The sequence below is a fragment of the Sorex fumeus genome, unplaced genomic scaffold (assembly GCF_029834395.1).
Source record: "Sorex fumeus unplaced genomic scaffold, SorFum_2.1 ptg000020l, whole genome shotgun sequence".
NCBI classification, from domain to species: domain Eukaryota; kingdom Metazoa; phylum Chordata; class Mammalia; order Eulipotyphla; family Soricidae; genus Sorex; species Sorex fumeus.
This window is the reverse complement of record NW_026606077.1, coordinates 19,086,113-19,101,931: the sequence shown is the minus strand read 5'-3', so window position 1 is coordinate 19,101,931 and position 15,819 is coordinate 19,086,113. Positions and strand designations below refer to the sequence as shown.

Genomic DNA, 15,819 nt, shown 5'->3' with positions numbered 1-15,819 from the left:
TGAGTTAGACTTACTTTAGAATTGTTCAGATAGTGCCTCTGGTGTAAGAGTTTGAGGTGACTTGTATAGAGGAGAAAGCTAGAAAACATTTAAAATCATCTTGTCTTGAACATAATAGTTTAATTCTTTTCATTAAATTTCTATCACCAGATTATCAAAATGTTATAAAATTGTGTATTTTTGAAGAATATAAAATATTATATTATGTGTATATATATGTACCCTTTTAAAGTTTAAGAATTCTGGATATTAATATTTTTATATTCTTTTATACCAAAAATTTTTTTAATTTCTGTTTTTAAGATGCTTGACTAGTTTGTCTTGCAAGGTTTATAATTAGATTTTAGATAATGTTCCTTGTCAACCTTTTTTACTTTGAAAGCAGATACATATATATATATACATATATATAATTTTTTTTTTCCCGTTACACCCGGTGATGCACAGGGGTTACTCCTGGCTCTGCACTCAGGAATTACTCCTAGCAGTGCTCAGAGGACCAAATGGGATTCTGGGAATCGAACCTGGGTTGGCCGTGTGCAAGGCAAATGTCCTACCCGCTATGCTATCACTTCAGCCCCACATATATTGTTAATGTATGAGAAGAAACCTTTTTGGAGGTTGGTTGGAGAACTATGAGAGTGTAGTAGTTTAGTTTTCCCCACTGTATTTTTTTTTTAATCACATTTCTGAAATGTTTTTATACAAACTTTACTCTTTTTCTTTACAGTTAGTCTACAGAAGAATCAGTATGGAGAGATGTTAACTTTTCTAATAAGCAAATCACAGTGTTTTGTTTTAGATAATGGATCGCAGATATGCAAGGGTTGGGGTATAAGATTGGGTAGAGAAGTGGATATTGAATTTTTAAGCATTTTATTTGGTTTACTTGATTGTATATAAAAACTTCAGAACTGTATTTAATAGAATATGTGGGCCTCGCTATGGTGAAATCAAAGAAAAAGATATTGACTGGGGAAAACGCTGCGTGGATAAATTTGATATCATCGGAATTATTGGCGAAGGTACCTATGGACAAGTTTACAAGGCCAGGGATAAAGACACTGGTAAGAATTCCAAAAGCTATAAACTTTGTATATCTATGTATTTACATATATAAAACTTTGTATGTATGTTTAATATATCTTTGTATATTATACATTGTATAATGTGTAGTATATAATTTGTTTATACAGATTTAGGAATTTTCAAAAATGAATTGAAATCTATCTTTACGCATTTATATAGGATATGAGTACTTGTAAGAGTACATGTGGGATATATGTATAGCTAAGTAAGCATTTTGACATACTTAACATTTAAATAAACATTTCAGTATATATCTTTTAAAGTATACCTTTAAGTATTTGTGATGATCAGCATGGTTAGCATTTAGGTTTCTTGTCTTTTATGATTAGTAAATTCTTACATTATTAGTAATTAGTGGATTAAGTATCTTGGCCTTATCTAGTGTTAAAAGTAAGTTTTTTAATATTAAAGGTTAATGGAACCATGATTTTTTGGCCCCAGATTATTTGTCTAGTAAACAGGAAGTGAGATTTAGCAGCTTAATTTGTCATGACATAAAGATTGGTCAAGACAGAAGTAGGAATTTGAGAGACCATACTAAAATTTGAGCAAAGACCTTACAACAGATTCTGTATTTAATGCATCAGACTAGTGTTTGAGGGGCTGGATTGGTAGCACAGCGGGCAGGGCGTTTGCTTTGCATATAGCTGATCTGGGTTCGATTCCCAGCATCCCATATGCTCCCCTGAGCACCGTTGGGATTAATTCCTGAGTGCATGAACCAGGAGTAACCCCTGTGCATTGCTGGGTGTGACCCAAAAAGGGAAAAAAAAGACTAGTGTTTGATCTACTTAAAATTCTTTTTGAAAGAAATCCGTATATTAAATAGCACAGCTCTCTGAAGCCATTAACTGTAGAGGAGGAATTAGTATATTTTAGAAGTTCTGAAGGTAATTGCAATAAAGAACAATAATACTTATATCCACACTATTTACTTAATATGTAATGTTAATTCTCATGTAAAATCTGTTCACTTATAGTAGAATTTTTTTTGCCTGAGAAGCAAGATAATTTTTATCGAAACTTAAATTTGAGAGGAGAGAAAGAGAGAAGTATATATTCAAGAGTGAGTGTTCAAGCTTCTTCAGAGTGTAATTAGGCAGACAAAAAAGCAAGCAAGATATGTTTAAGTGAGAATATGGGCACACCTCTAGTAGAATTCTTTTATCAGAAAGACTAAGTTGCTACTTTAAAAACTTAAATACCATACTTCAGACAGCATGGTATTTAAGTTTTAATAGTTAAAAGATTGAACATACCTTTTTTTGGGCAATGGGGAAGGTTTGGCCTTGTTTGGCTGTACTCAGGCCTTACTCCTGGCTTTTGTATACAGTCCCTGCTGGGCTCCTGGAACCATAAGGGGTGCGGGGCCCCTTACCCGCAATAATGTCTATCTGGCCCTAACTCCTTTTGGAAAATTTGCAAGTACACAGTTCCTTTTTTTTTTACCCAAAGCGAAATGAGCAAATCTTAATTGCACTGAGCTTTTTCTTAACATAGGATTATGTGTGTCTTGTGTGTTATATGTACTATTTAAGCTTTACTGACACAAGTAGTATGTACTTTTGGGACAGCTAAACTCTGTATCTTAATAGCTTTGGGCAGTTAATATGTCAAAACATTTTGACATTATTGTCATTATATTGTCATTATTATATATCACCTCTATAATGTATAGAATTGGCTATTTAGAGAGATTTTATTCCTATATAAGCATACTGGATATATTTACCTTTTCCTCCAATTTTTAAAAGTAAAGGTAAAGGTAAAGGCCCTCCCATTGATCATCGATTTGCTCGAGCGGAAGTGGGATTCATTATTCTGCCTTTTTCATTTAATGCATCTTGGAGAGAAAAATATTTAACACTACATATGGATCTTTTAATACTTACTTAGTATTCCATAGTTAGGATAAATATCCCATAATTTGTTTAGCCAGGTATTTCATTTCTTGAATTTTAAACATAATCTGGCCTATTATAGACAAACCCATATTTTTTGCCTGTAATTTTGAAATAATAGTTTATAAATTATTGTATTTATTCATTTTATTCCTTGCTATTTTGTGCTTTCAGTGTTAAATTTGGGTTAAATTTTATTTAGCTTCACTTTAAATTATTTACTCATAGAAAAGAAGAATGTTAATTTTTATAAAAACAAATTATGATTTAAGGAAAATGCCATTTGTTTTTGTCAGCTTGTAACTTTGTTTTATTTACCCTTCTAATAGGAGAAATGGTAGCCTTAAAAAAAGTACGTCTAGATAATGAAAAGGAAGGCTTTCCAATTACAGCAATTAGAGAAATTAAAATTCTGCGGCAGCTTACCCACCAGAGTATTATTAATATGAAGGAAATAGTGACTGATAAAGAAGATGCTTTGGATTTTAAGAAGGATAAAGGTATGTATACCTATGTAAATATTCAAGTTTGCATGTTCATGATATTCGTAACCTACAGGATTTATTGTAGATACTGACATCTGAGTAAGCACATCAAACTATTCTTCATAGGAATGTTTGCTAAAATATGAGTTGAGGAATTGCTTTATTTATTCTAGCAGTTGATTGACCTGAGTAAGCATCAGGTCAGAACATATCTGTTTCTATTACACAGAAGATATTCACTATTAATGTTTTTTTAGTTTGAGATACAGTTGATAATATTAGGTTATTGAACTTTTATTTTTGATGTCATAATGTCTTCTAGTGTGGAGGTAAAAATCTTGACCTTTTCTTTAGTAGTGGTATATGGTTCGCCTTTAGGAGAAAAGCTGAAAAGAAATTATATGTGTAATAATCAGGACATATGAATGGTGAGAGAGAGACTGCTGCCACGAAGTTTAGATTTTGTAACCAAATTTGCTCCTTTATAATAACTTTAGGCTTTCAAAGGGTAGAATTCTTTCTTTAAAGGAAATCTTTATGTAAATCAGATAAAGTAGATATTCTGATCAAACAAGGTACTTAGCCGTTTTTCCCCTAACTGGACAGACAGTCAGGAACAATGGTAATTATTTTGTATAAACAATTCCTGTTTTAAAGTAGTCTGCATATATTCTGGAGAGCTAAAATCATCTTTATGTTATGTGTGTACATTAAACTACCATGCATTTTCCTCTTATGTAGGTTATAAATGCAATGACAAAGTGTTCTCTTTATTTGGTGGAAACAAAAACATCTGTTATTACAGATAACATTTATACTTGATAAGGTTTAAATTACTTTATAATCTACAAGAAGGGATGAAGAACCTTTGTGTAGATTTCTCTTGTTCTTGGGCCACATCCCATGGTGCTCTGGGCTTACTCTTTTGTAGGGCTCTGGGTACCATATGTATGCTGAGGTTCAAATCAGGGTTGACTGTGTGCAAAGCAATTGCAGCGACTTAATCCCTTTACTATCTCTTCTACCCACAAAATCATTTTTTTAATTAAAAAAGATGTCTTTTACTTTGGTTTATGTCAGTGGTAAAACCGTCATTCATTTTCCTCATTTTTAATTCAGTCTGTCTTTCTTGGCTCCTTTTTCATTACTTTCTGTTTTATAGTAGGTTACAGCTTTGACTTGTGTTGAACAGTTTGTTTTGGGGACTGGATGGGATGCTGGGGATCAAACCCAGGCTGACTTCGTGCAAGGCAACCAAATGCCCTCTACCTGCTGTACTATCTCTCCGACCCCACAGTTTTTTTTTTTTTTTATTAACTTTGTACTAGAGGTTAAATTAGTACATTTGGTTTTCCTCCAACATACCCTGAACCACCTACCACTTTGATCTGTGGGTCTGTGTTCTTGACTATTTCTCCAACCCCATCTATGCCATACTTCTGATTGTTCAACAAGTTTTCATTCCATTGGTCCTTAGAGTCATTAAATATGTTAATGCATTTGTCTTCAAGGCTTTCACATAGGGATATTTCACAGGAAATATCCCTGAGACTTAAAACTGTCCACACCCTAAACACACACACATATTCACACATGCATGTGCATAATTTGAAATGTTGTCTTCGCCTCTAGGTATTAGTCCCGAATAGTGATTCCATTTGTTAGTAATGCTTTATGTAACACCTTTCCACATTCTACCACATACAGTTGCACAATTTAAATTCTCTAGTCTTTCACTTAATGTATTTTCCCAGAATCATTGTTGTCATTGTTTTGGTACCTGTTTTGTTCACCAGTATCACCCCTACAGTGAATAGTATGGAATGGTCAATTGTTGAACAGATAAATGAGCTCTTACATAATAAAACCCTGCTTGTGTTTTTAACTTTTTTTTATTTTTCCGGTGGTGCCAGAAATCAAGCTCATATCTTATGCATGTAAGCCACACACTTTACTTCTGTGCCATTTTTATGGTCCCCACTTTAACTTAAAGACTGCTACTGGAGCCTGGAATTTATTTTAGTGGTAGCTTAACTTGCTGTGTCTATGAGATCCTGGTTCAACTCTTGGTGTCATCGACTAACAAATACATCAACATGGACTATTTGTGGTATTACATTTTATTATATTTTCCTTTCCAGGTTATAAATTCCCTGAAGTGTTTGGTCTTTTTATGCTCGTTTTGATTTGGCACACACTGTCCATATAGCTGTGTATTTTACAGATCATGTATTTACATCCTCATCTTCCTCCTGCCACCACCACTGTTTATAATTCTGTTTGTTTTTGTAGAGGTGATGATAAGAAAGCATCTTTCTATGTGAGAAACTATATTTAGGAGCCAGGCATTATTAAGTGTATTATAGTGAGTGAGGAAGTATAACATTCAAAATAATCCTTTTAAAAATTAATCTGTAGGGGCCAGAGCAATAGTACAGCAAGTAGGATGTTTGCCTTGCACGTGGTCAACCTGGGTTTGATCCCTGGCATCTCATATGGTCCCCCAACCTCCACCAGGAATAATTCCTGAATGCAGAGCCAGGAATAACCCCTGAGCATCACTGGGTGTGACCCCCCCAAAAAATTAATCTGTAATTGGGATTCAATAACATTAGCTTTAATAGCAGCATTCATTATTTTATGTATATTGTGGAGTGATTGTTGTAATTGTGTGATAGTTCATCATCACAGTTCCACAGTTTTTTGAGTGATTAAATAAAGACTTGCAAAATCTACTTTCTTACTAATTTGCTGTAAATTTTATTTACTGGAAGTTTATAGTCTCCACTTATGAGTTTTTATGCGTAGAGTAAAAATGGGATCAAATGGTATTTATCGTACTTAACAGAGTACCCTGACCATCTATTCATTTTGCAACAATGACAAGATTTTCTTATGACTGATTAATACTACTTTGTAGAAACTTCATGTTTTTTTCTAATTATTTTTCATTCTATGTATACTTAGGTTGCTTTCACTAACGCTTGCATTGAAATATGGTAAGGGCCAGAGCGATAGCACAGCTGATAGGGCATTTTCTTTGCATATGGCCTACCCAAGTTCAATCCCCAGCATCGCATATCGTCCCCCAAGCACTGCCAGGAGTAATTCCTGAGTGCAAAGCCAGGAGTAACCCCTGAGCATCGCTTAGTGTAACCCAAAAGCTCCCCCCTCCAAAAAAAAAAAACAAAACAAAATAACAACAAAAAAGAACATGGGAATGCAGAAAATTTTTTGGAATTTTTTTGAATAAATAGTCAGAAGTGGATACTATTTTCCATAGTGCTTCCTACAATTTACATTTTCACCAATTTACATTTTCACCAATTTACATTTCACATTCTCACTGACATTTGATTTTTTTTATCATAGTCATTCTGAAAAGTGCAGTGATACATAATCATATCTTATTGTATGTTTTTATAAGATCTATGTTGAGGCAGCATGATTTTATAAAAGCAGAATAAGATGTGTAGTTATTGGATTCTAATCCTGATTATGCTGTCACTGTCACTGTCCTCCCGTTGTTGATTTTGCTTGAGTGGGCCCAGTAACGTCTGTCTTGTGATACTAGTTACTGTGTTTGGCATAGCATATAGAATACGTCATGGGGAGCTTGCCAGGTTTTGCCGTGCAGGCGAGATATTCTCGGTAGCTTGCCAGGCTCTCTAAGAGGGGCGGAGGAATCGAACCCAGGTCGGCTGGGTCGGCCGCATGCAAGGCAAATGCCCTACCCACTGTGCTATGCAACAATAATACTAATTATGAGTCCATGCTGGAACAGAAAGACTATATGAGAACTTTTAATTTGGTGTTATATGTTAGAATTTAAAAAAATGGTTTTTTGGGGTCCTGCTTCCCAGGTGATACTGAGGGCACACCCGGATCACTTTCATATATGTACTGATGAAGCGAGTGCCTGGGGTAAATTTTAGCAGTTCTAGGTGGTCTTTGTTCTGGTAGTCATTGCACAGGTCTAAGGATGTGGTGCTGGGGATTACTTGTGCCACTCAGGTCCTATTCCCCGGCCTTTAGGATGACCTGCAGAGGTACTTGGGGCCCTTCACAGGACTGCAGTTGGCAGTCCCTCTGGTATTTGATATCAGAGATTGAACTGGGTTCAGTTGCCTGGGAGACATGTTCCTTAAACACTGAACTAATTTTTTTTCTCAGGTTCTACCCCAGTTTTTTTTTTTTTTTTTTTTTTTTTTTTTTTTTGGGTCACACCTGGCGATGCACAGGAGTTACTCCTGGCTCTGTACTCAGGAATTACTCCTGGTGGTGCTCAGGGGACCATATAGGACGCAGGGAAATCGAACCTGGGTCGACCACATGCAAGGAAAATTCCCTACCTGCTGTACTATCACTCTAGTACTCCACCCAAATTTTTAACAACACAATTTTAACATGAAAATCATAGAATCTAGTAGAACTAGAATTTATACAAACATTTGCATTATTATAACAAGAGCTATATAAAAATAATACCTTAAAATAAAAACTTAATGAATTTTGAAAATTTCTTATTGAAATAACACTGTATTACCACACGGTTTTGTTTTGGATGGGCCACACCTCGCTGTCCTTGGGGTTTCCTCTTGTCCTGCTCTGGGATCACTCCTGGCAGGTTCAGGGGCCAGATGTGTTATCAGGAATTAGGCCTAGGTGGACCACATGCTGAGTAAGCACTTTACTAGCTCTCCTGTTCTCTGGACCTGACTGTGCCTCATTATAACTCAGTATCTGTGTATGCTAACATAAGTACATTTGTTCAGTTTTAAATAGAAATTTTAGGAGTAGAAATCTTTCTCTGCCTATTTTTTCATGAGATCCCATGGCATTCAGTTCCCATATTATTTTATGTTTGCAGTGTTAATTTCACCACTTCCACCACGTGAGTTTCAATAACTTTCTACTGTTGTTGTCCTTTTGTCTTTTCTCTCCCATATGAACTTAATTTAAAATAGGGAAGAATTAAATATTTTTCTTGCTCAAGAAAAGAAAAATTACATAATAAGGTAGAGGACAGAATTGATATTTCAGAGTCCCAGGGGCATATTAAGGATAAACTAATTTACATAAATTTTGAGTTTTCAAAGTATTGTGTTCTTAGTAAATACCTGAAGGAAGTAACTTGAAGTATTTTAGTCACTGTACTAACTATATAGGGACACATGGCAGCATTAGAAAAAAGTTACAATCACTTTTTTCCCTGTTTAATGTTTGTTCAAGGAGACATATAAAATAAAAAATAATTTATTGCTATTTTATAATTTTTATTTTAAAATATCTTATCAGTATAACTCAGAAGTCATTGTTTTAAAAAAAAATCTTAGCTTTGCTTAAAGGCAGAAAAATAATGGAGGGTCATAAGAAATACCACCATTTTTTGTTAATGGTTTTTCTTGTTTGTTTTTGTTTTGGGGCCAGACCTGACAGTGCTCAGGACTTATTCCCTGTTCTGTACTCAGAGATCACTTCTTTCAGGACTGAGGACAGTCTGGGGTGCTGGGGGTTGAACCCAGTTCTGTTGCGGATTATTTCTTCACCTCCTCCACTTACTTAATTTTTTTGTCTTAAAACAGAAACAAAAAACTAAGTTGCTTGGTTTTTTGTTGTTGCATTGTTGGAGTTCCTGTTCTATGTGGAGTATTAATCTCTTGTCTGAGGTGCATGATGTGCACAGATTTTCTCCCAGTTGCTCTTTTGTCTTTTGGTGTTTTTTTTTTTTTTTTTTGCTGTGTGACAGCATTGTTCCTTTGCGAAGTACTATTGTTTTTTCTTTTGTTTCCATTGATAGTAGAGCTGTATCTCTGGTGTGTCTCTGGTACTGAATTTCCTTTTGTTGTGAAGCTATACAAATTTCGGAATTTGTTTTTCTGATTTTTGTTTGTTTGTTTGTTTTTTGGTAACAGCCTGTGGTGCTCAAGTTTTACTCCTGGCTCTGCACTCAGGAATTTCTCCTGGAGGTGCTCGGGGGACCATATAGGATGCTGGGAATTGAACCTGGGTCAGCAGCATGCAAGGCAAATGTCCTACCCGCTTGTACTATCACTCCGGCTCCTTGTTCTGTTTCCTTAAAAAGTGTCATTAATATCTCCTTAGGGATTGTGTTGAATTAGGTAAAATGGTCATTTTGATGTTTTTTTTTTTTCATTTATTGAACATGAATATCTTTCCACTTTATAATGTTTTCTATTTCTGGTTTACTTCCAGTTATTTTATCTTTTTACTTGAATTTTATTTTAGCTATTGATTTACAGTTTTGTAATACTGTCAGTGGTAGGGTTTCCTGCATACAACATATAGCACCACACCTTGGTGTCCATTTTTTTTTTTACCACCATTGTTCAGGATCTCTCTCTCTTTAAGCCCCTACTAACAACTCCCCCCTCCTCCCACGCCCATGACACACACCATCCCCACCGCATTTCCCTATTCATCTCTATCACCATTCTGGTAAGCTTGGTTCTATAACACTAGTTCTTATATTGTTTCTTTTTTTGGGGGGGGGTCACACCCGGTGATTCTCAGGGGTTACTCCTGGCTTTGCACTCAGGAATTACTCCTTGTGGTGCTTGGGGGGACCATATGGGATGCTAGGAATTGAACCCGGGCCAGCAGCATGCTAGGCAAATGCCCTACCTGCTTTGCTACCACTCCAGCCCCTAGTAGTATTTCTTTTTTTTGGATGGGCTTGATGGTGTTTTCTTATTAAAAGTTGCTAGTGCTTTATGTATTGTGGAAATTAACCCTTTGTTAGAAGGGTGATGGAAAATATTTTTCCCTTATATGTGGGTTGACTTTTTATTCTTGTTCATTTTTTTTGCAGTGCAGAAGCCTTTTAATTTGATGTAGTCCCATTTGTTTATCTTTTGCTTTTGTTTACTTGGCCAGTGACATTGAATCCTTGAAGATATTTCCAGATTCAGTGTCTGAAGTGTTTTGCATATTTTTTTAATATAACTTACGGATTCAGGTCTAGTATTGAAGTCTTTATTGCACTTTCAGTTGACTTTTGTGTATGTTATAGGTAGGGGTCTGAGTAATTTTTATTTTTACAAATGTGATTGGCCAAGTTTCCCAGCACCATTTGTTGAAGTTTCGTGAGGTGTTTTTTTTTTCCTCTTCTTTTGCTTCTTTTTATGCTCCTTACTTTTTTGCCAAAGGTTAGCAAACTGGATCCTTGAGGGTCTATCTCTGGACTCTGTTCTGTTCCATTGGTCTGAGAGTCCAGTACCACACTGTTTTGATTGCTATAGCTTTGTAATTTAAATATGGGAAGAGAAAGGCCTCCTATCCTTTGTTTCCCAGGATTGCCTTTACTACTTTTATGAATTTCATACAAACTTTGATAGCCTTCAGTTTATGCCTTTTAAAAATGGCTTTTTTGGGGGGCATGGTGGGTCATACCCGGTGATGCTCAGGGCTTACTCCTGGCTCTGTGCTCAGGAATTACTCCTGGTAGTGCTCAGGGAACCGTATCATATCAGATGCCAGGGATCAAACCCAGGCCCAATCTGCTGTGTTGCAAACGCTGGGCTCTCCAAGAGGGGAGGAGGAATCGAACCCCGGTTGGCTGCATGCAAGGCAAATGCCCTACCTGCTGTGCTATCGCTCCTTGCAACGCTGGGATGACTCCTACTTGGTAATGGTATAGGATCCTTTTTATGTATTGTTGGATTTGGTCTGCTGATTTTTAAATACTTTGCCTTATATGACTGAAATCCAATCATGAAGAACTTTGTGTGTCTCATGGTGATTCAATAAAAAAGTTAAAAAAAAATCTGTGGATAATTAGTAAAAGTAACAAAAGATTGCCAGTACTCACCTGAAGCTTCTAAAAAAAGGCCAGCATTTCTTTTTTATAAATGTATTGTGTCTCACTTAAGAACTATTAATGTACTGACAAGATTTGTACTTATCAAAATGCAAGTGTTTTTATTGTTCATATAAATATGTTTACTAAATTGAAACTGAAGAAAAAAATAATGAAAACAATCTGCCTTGATGATATCAGGGTTATAGGTTTATAGTTTCCTTTCTGTGATAGCTCTGTATGCTTTTGCTATCAAGGCAATGTTTGCCTTTGAGAAGTTGGAAGGATTCCTTTTCCTTTGATATTTTTTTCTATGATTCTGAAAGGATGGGAAGTAGAGGGGTGTGTGTGTATGTGTGTGTGTGTGTGTGTGTGTGTGTGTGGCCACACTCAAGGCTTACTCCTGGCTCTCTACTCAGAATCGATACTGTGCAGGCTCAGGGGACCATAAGAGGTGGCAGGGATTGATCCCTGGTTAGTTACTTGCAAGGTCCACTGTGCTATGGCTCCAGCCTGGAAGTAGGTCTTCTTCAATGGCTTATAAGAATTTTCCCACCAACCCACTGGGACTGGGTCTTCTGCTTATGGGGAGTCTTTGGTTACTAGTTCAATTTTCTTTATAGAAATTGGTCTCTTCAGATGCTCTGTTTACTCTTGGTTCATCCTTGATTGAAGGTTCCAGAAGTTCAAAAATTTCGTTTTCTTCTACGTTCTCTGATTTCATGGCATAAATAAAGTTATTCATAGTCATCCCCAGTGATCCTTTGAATTCTTGTGATATCTGTGTGATAGCTTCCTTTTTCATTTCTGATTCAGTTTCCAGTTTCTGAAACAATTTCCTTCCTGCTGTTTGAGTCTTTCCCTGTTTCTTTTTGTGGTTTCTGTTTTCAGTCATCAAAATTGGAGAGGTCACGGTCACCATCCTCCCGTTGTTCATCGATTTGCTCGAGCGGGCCCATAACATCTCCATCATGAGACTTGTTGTTACTGTGTTTGGCATATTGAATACGTCATGGGTAGTTTGCCAGGCTCTGCCGTGCGGGCGAGATACTCTTGGTAGCTTGCCGGGCTCTCCGAGAGGAGCGGAGGAATCGAACTCGGGTCGGCCATATTGGCCGCTTGCAAGGCAAACGCCTTACCCACTGTGCTATCGCTCCAGCCCAAATTGGAGAGGATAGTTGATAAAATTTCTGTCTTCTTGATTTTATGGAGATAAATTTTTTGATGTGGTCTCTCTTGGAGTTTCCATGTGTACTGAGAATGAGAAGAATATATATTCGACTTTTTGGTGGGTGGGGTAGAGCCTTATATAATGTGCCCTTCCTTTCCATTTTTTCCTTCAAACCCAGTGTTTCCTTGTGTTTTGGCTCAATGCAGAGGTAATAGAGTGATATTGAAGTCTCCCAACTACTATTCTATTGCTGTCACTATCTTCCTGTAGTTCTGTTAGCAGTGGTTATAAGTATTTGATTTCTATCTAGAGTGCATAAGGGTTTAGAAGTAAAAGTTCTTCATGATGTACATATTCCTTGACCTTATAACCTTTGTTAATTTAGTCTATGCTGTTTGATATCAGTATGACTGCCTTGGCCTTTTTCAGTAATTATTTGCTTGTAATATTATTTTCCAGCTTTGATTGAGGTCTGTTTTTTCACCCTGACTGTTAAAGATGTCTCAAGAAATTTGGGCTCAGTTTTCTAATCCATCCTGTCATTCTAAGTGTGTGTCTTTCTCTTTTATTTTTTGAACCACACCCACTCAGGGCTTACTGCTGGCAATAGCCATTATTCTGTAGAAGTTATGTAAAGATGCCCTTGTATCTGCAAAGTTGGTTTCAACACTATGAAGTTCTGTGGTTGTTTAACATGATGTTTCGTGTCATTTTTTAAAATCTGAATTAAAGTCTAACTGGGTAGCATACGGTGAGGTGTTCTTTCATTAAGGTTTTTGGTTCCTCCTTCCCCCCACCATATCCCCCCTTTTTCTTCTGGCTTTAGAATCCTGCTTGATAAATCTTTTGTTTGTTTTTGGAGCACAACCTGGTGATGCTCAGGGGTTACTCCTGACTCTGCACTCAGGAATTACTCCGGGCAGTGCTTGGGGGACCATAAGGAATTCTAGAAATTTAACTCAGGTTGGCTGTGGGGAGTGGAGCCTTTAGGGCATCTTGAATCTGGGTGCATGTACTCTTCAACTCTGGAATTTCTCAACTGGATTTCTTTGATAAATGGTTCTTCAGCAAATTTATTTTCCTGTTCTTCTGAGACTGGTGATTTCTTGGAGTCAGATTCACTGCCATTGTGCCTTGAGGTCTCCCCAAGATTCTTTTTTTGGGTCACACACAGCAATGCACAGGGCTTTGCACTCAGGAATTACTCCTGGTGGTGCTCCAAGGACCATAAGGGATTCTGAGAATTGAACCCGGGTTGGGCACGTGCAAGGCAAATGCCCTACTCGCTGTGCTATCACTGCAGCTCCCTCCCCATGATTCTTAACACTGTTCCTCTTGAATGCATCCCGTAGTTCTGTGGCACTTTTCATTTATTTTGAGACTTTTTCATCTTCTCTTGTCTTCTAGAGGTTTCTTGTATCTCATATGGAGACCCACTGGTTTTATTCTTGCTGCTCTTTTTTTGAGCCCTTCATTAAGATTTTTATTTAACTAAGCTCATTCATTCTGTCACTTCTGATAATTTTCTCTTCATTTCAGACTTTATTCTTTCTATTTATTTTATTTTTGCTTTTTGGATCACACCCAGAGATGCACAGGGGTTACTCCTGGCTCATGCACTGAGGTATTACTCCTGGCGGTGCATGGGGGACCATATGAAATGCTGGGAATTGAACCCAGGTATCTGTGTGCAAAGGCAAATGCCCCTATCCGATGTGCTATCATTCTTGCCCTAGACCTCATACTTTCTTGTGCCTATATCATTATTTCTTTGAACTCATTAAACATCCTTAATATAGTATCTTCAAAGTCCGTATTTGCAAGGTTATAGAACTCATTAATATTGGTCCTAAGGGCTGTTAATTCATTCACTGAGCCTTGTGGGGTTCCATGATGCTTCATCATTGCTTCTGTTGCCAGCTAGGTGTGAATCATTGTAATTTATCTTACTCTCCATTCCCAAGGAGTTCTCTGAGGACTTAAGATAGTGTTGCTCTGCTGGAGCTATTCTTGCCTTCCTACCCAGGCTCCTATACCCACTACCCTAGTCGTTTGGAGTTCCATGTTGTGAAGAAAAGTGTGCACTACTTTCGCCCACCCAGATGTGACACCAGATGTAACACAAAAGAGTGTGCACCAGGAGCTTCCTTGGTCTTGGGGGGGAGGCGGGGAGTTCTTTGGTATGATGCGTTTGTGACTGAGAGTTACCTCCCCAGAGGAACAAAGAAATAGGGACCAATTGACAGTTTAATCAGAACTGAGTAACCTGTTATAAAAAATCTGAGGAAGTTCTCAAACAGAACTGCATATAGGTGTCATCGATCATTTACAGAGGTAAAGTGTTTCTGTGGAGGTAAATCTTTTGCTGTGATTAACTCAGGGAGATGTTCTGTCTAGAGGCTTTACTGAGAAATTTGTCCAGGGTCATCGTGCTTTTTTCTTCCCCTTGCTGGCTCTGCACTCAGGAATTACTCCTAGCAGTGCTTGGGGGACCATATGGGATGCTGGGGATTGAACTTGGGTCGGCTCTATGCAAGGCAAACACCTTACCCGCTGTACTATCACTCCAGCCCTATCATAGTAATCATTTATGATCCTTTACTTTATACCCTCAGTTTTAGTTTCTTGTCTTACATTTCTGATACATTTAGTTTTCTTTTCCTCCTACATGAGCCTAATGAGAGGCTTATCACTTTTGATATAAAAGATTTCATCACAGCAAAGTTTTGTTTTACTGATAATTTATTTACTTTATTTCCCTCTAATTTTTTGTTGGGTTGTCACAATCTTTTATTTTTTTTTCTTTTGAATCACTGTGAGGTACAGTTACAAAGCTTTGACGTTTTAGTTTCAGTCACACAATGATTGAACACCCATCCCTCCACCAGTGCACATTGTCCCCATATACCCCCCCCATTTCCAACCCTCCCCCTGCCTCTTTGACAATTTTCCCCCAATATTTCTAATTTTTTAATTCTGATTTTAATTTTCTGATTTTTGATTCTGGTTATTCCTGCTTTTTTAGTTTCCTTGTGTGTGAGGACAGACAGCTTGCTTACAACTTTTAAATTTATTGATGTGGTCCTGACTTTCCTTTTAATACTGATTTTACTACATACTATCAGGTCTCATTTCTGTTTTCATTATTCTCCATGTAGATTTTAATTATCCTTTTATACTTTGTTTTCACCCTTTTATACTTTGTTATTCAGAAGCATGATATTCACATGTTTTGGGGTTTTTCTTGTTCCTGTTTAAGAATTCTTTTATGTAAGAACACATGATCTATCTTTCAGAATGTTCCCTGTATACTTGAGAAGAATGTGCATTTATTGGAATGGAATTTCAGTACAA

The 15,819-nt window shown here is 36.9% G+C and overlaps 1 protein-coding gene across 1 annotated transcript in view; it reads left to right on the top strand.

The window, feature by feature from the left end:
• The window catches only part of CDK13 (cyclin dependent kinase 13), a 116,492-nt gene that overhangs the window by 38,305 nt on the left and 62,368 nt on the right, over positions 1–15,819 (top strand). Inside the window, exons 4-5 of the mRNA XM_056113529.1 lie at positions 928–1,067; positions 3,320–3,490. Coding sequence (XP_055969504.1) covers positions 928–1,067; positions 3,320–3,490 — 311 coding nt within the window. The remainder of the gene's footprint in view (positions 1–927; positions 1,068–3,319; positions 3,491–15,819) is intronic.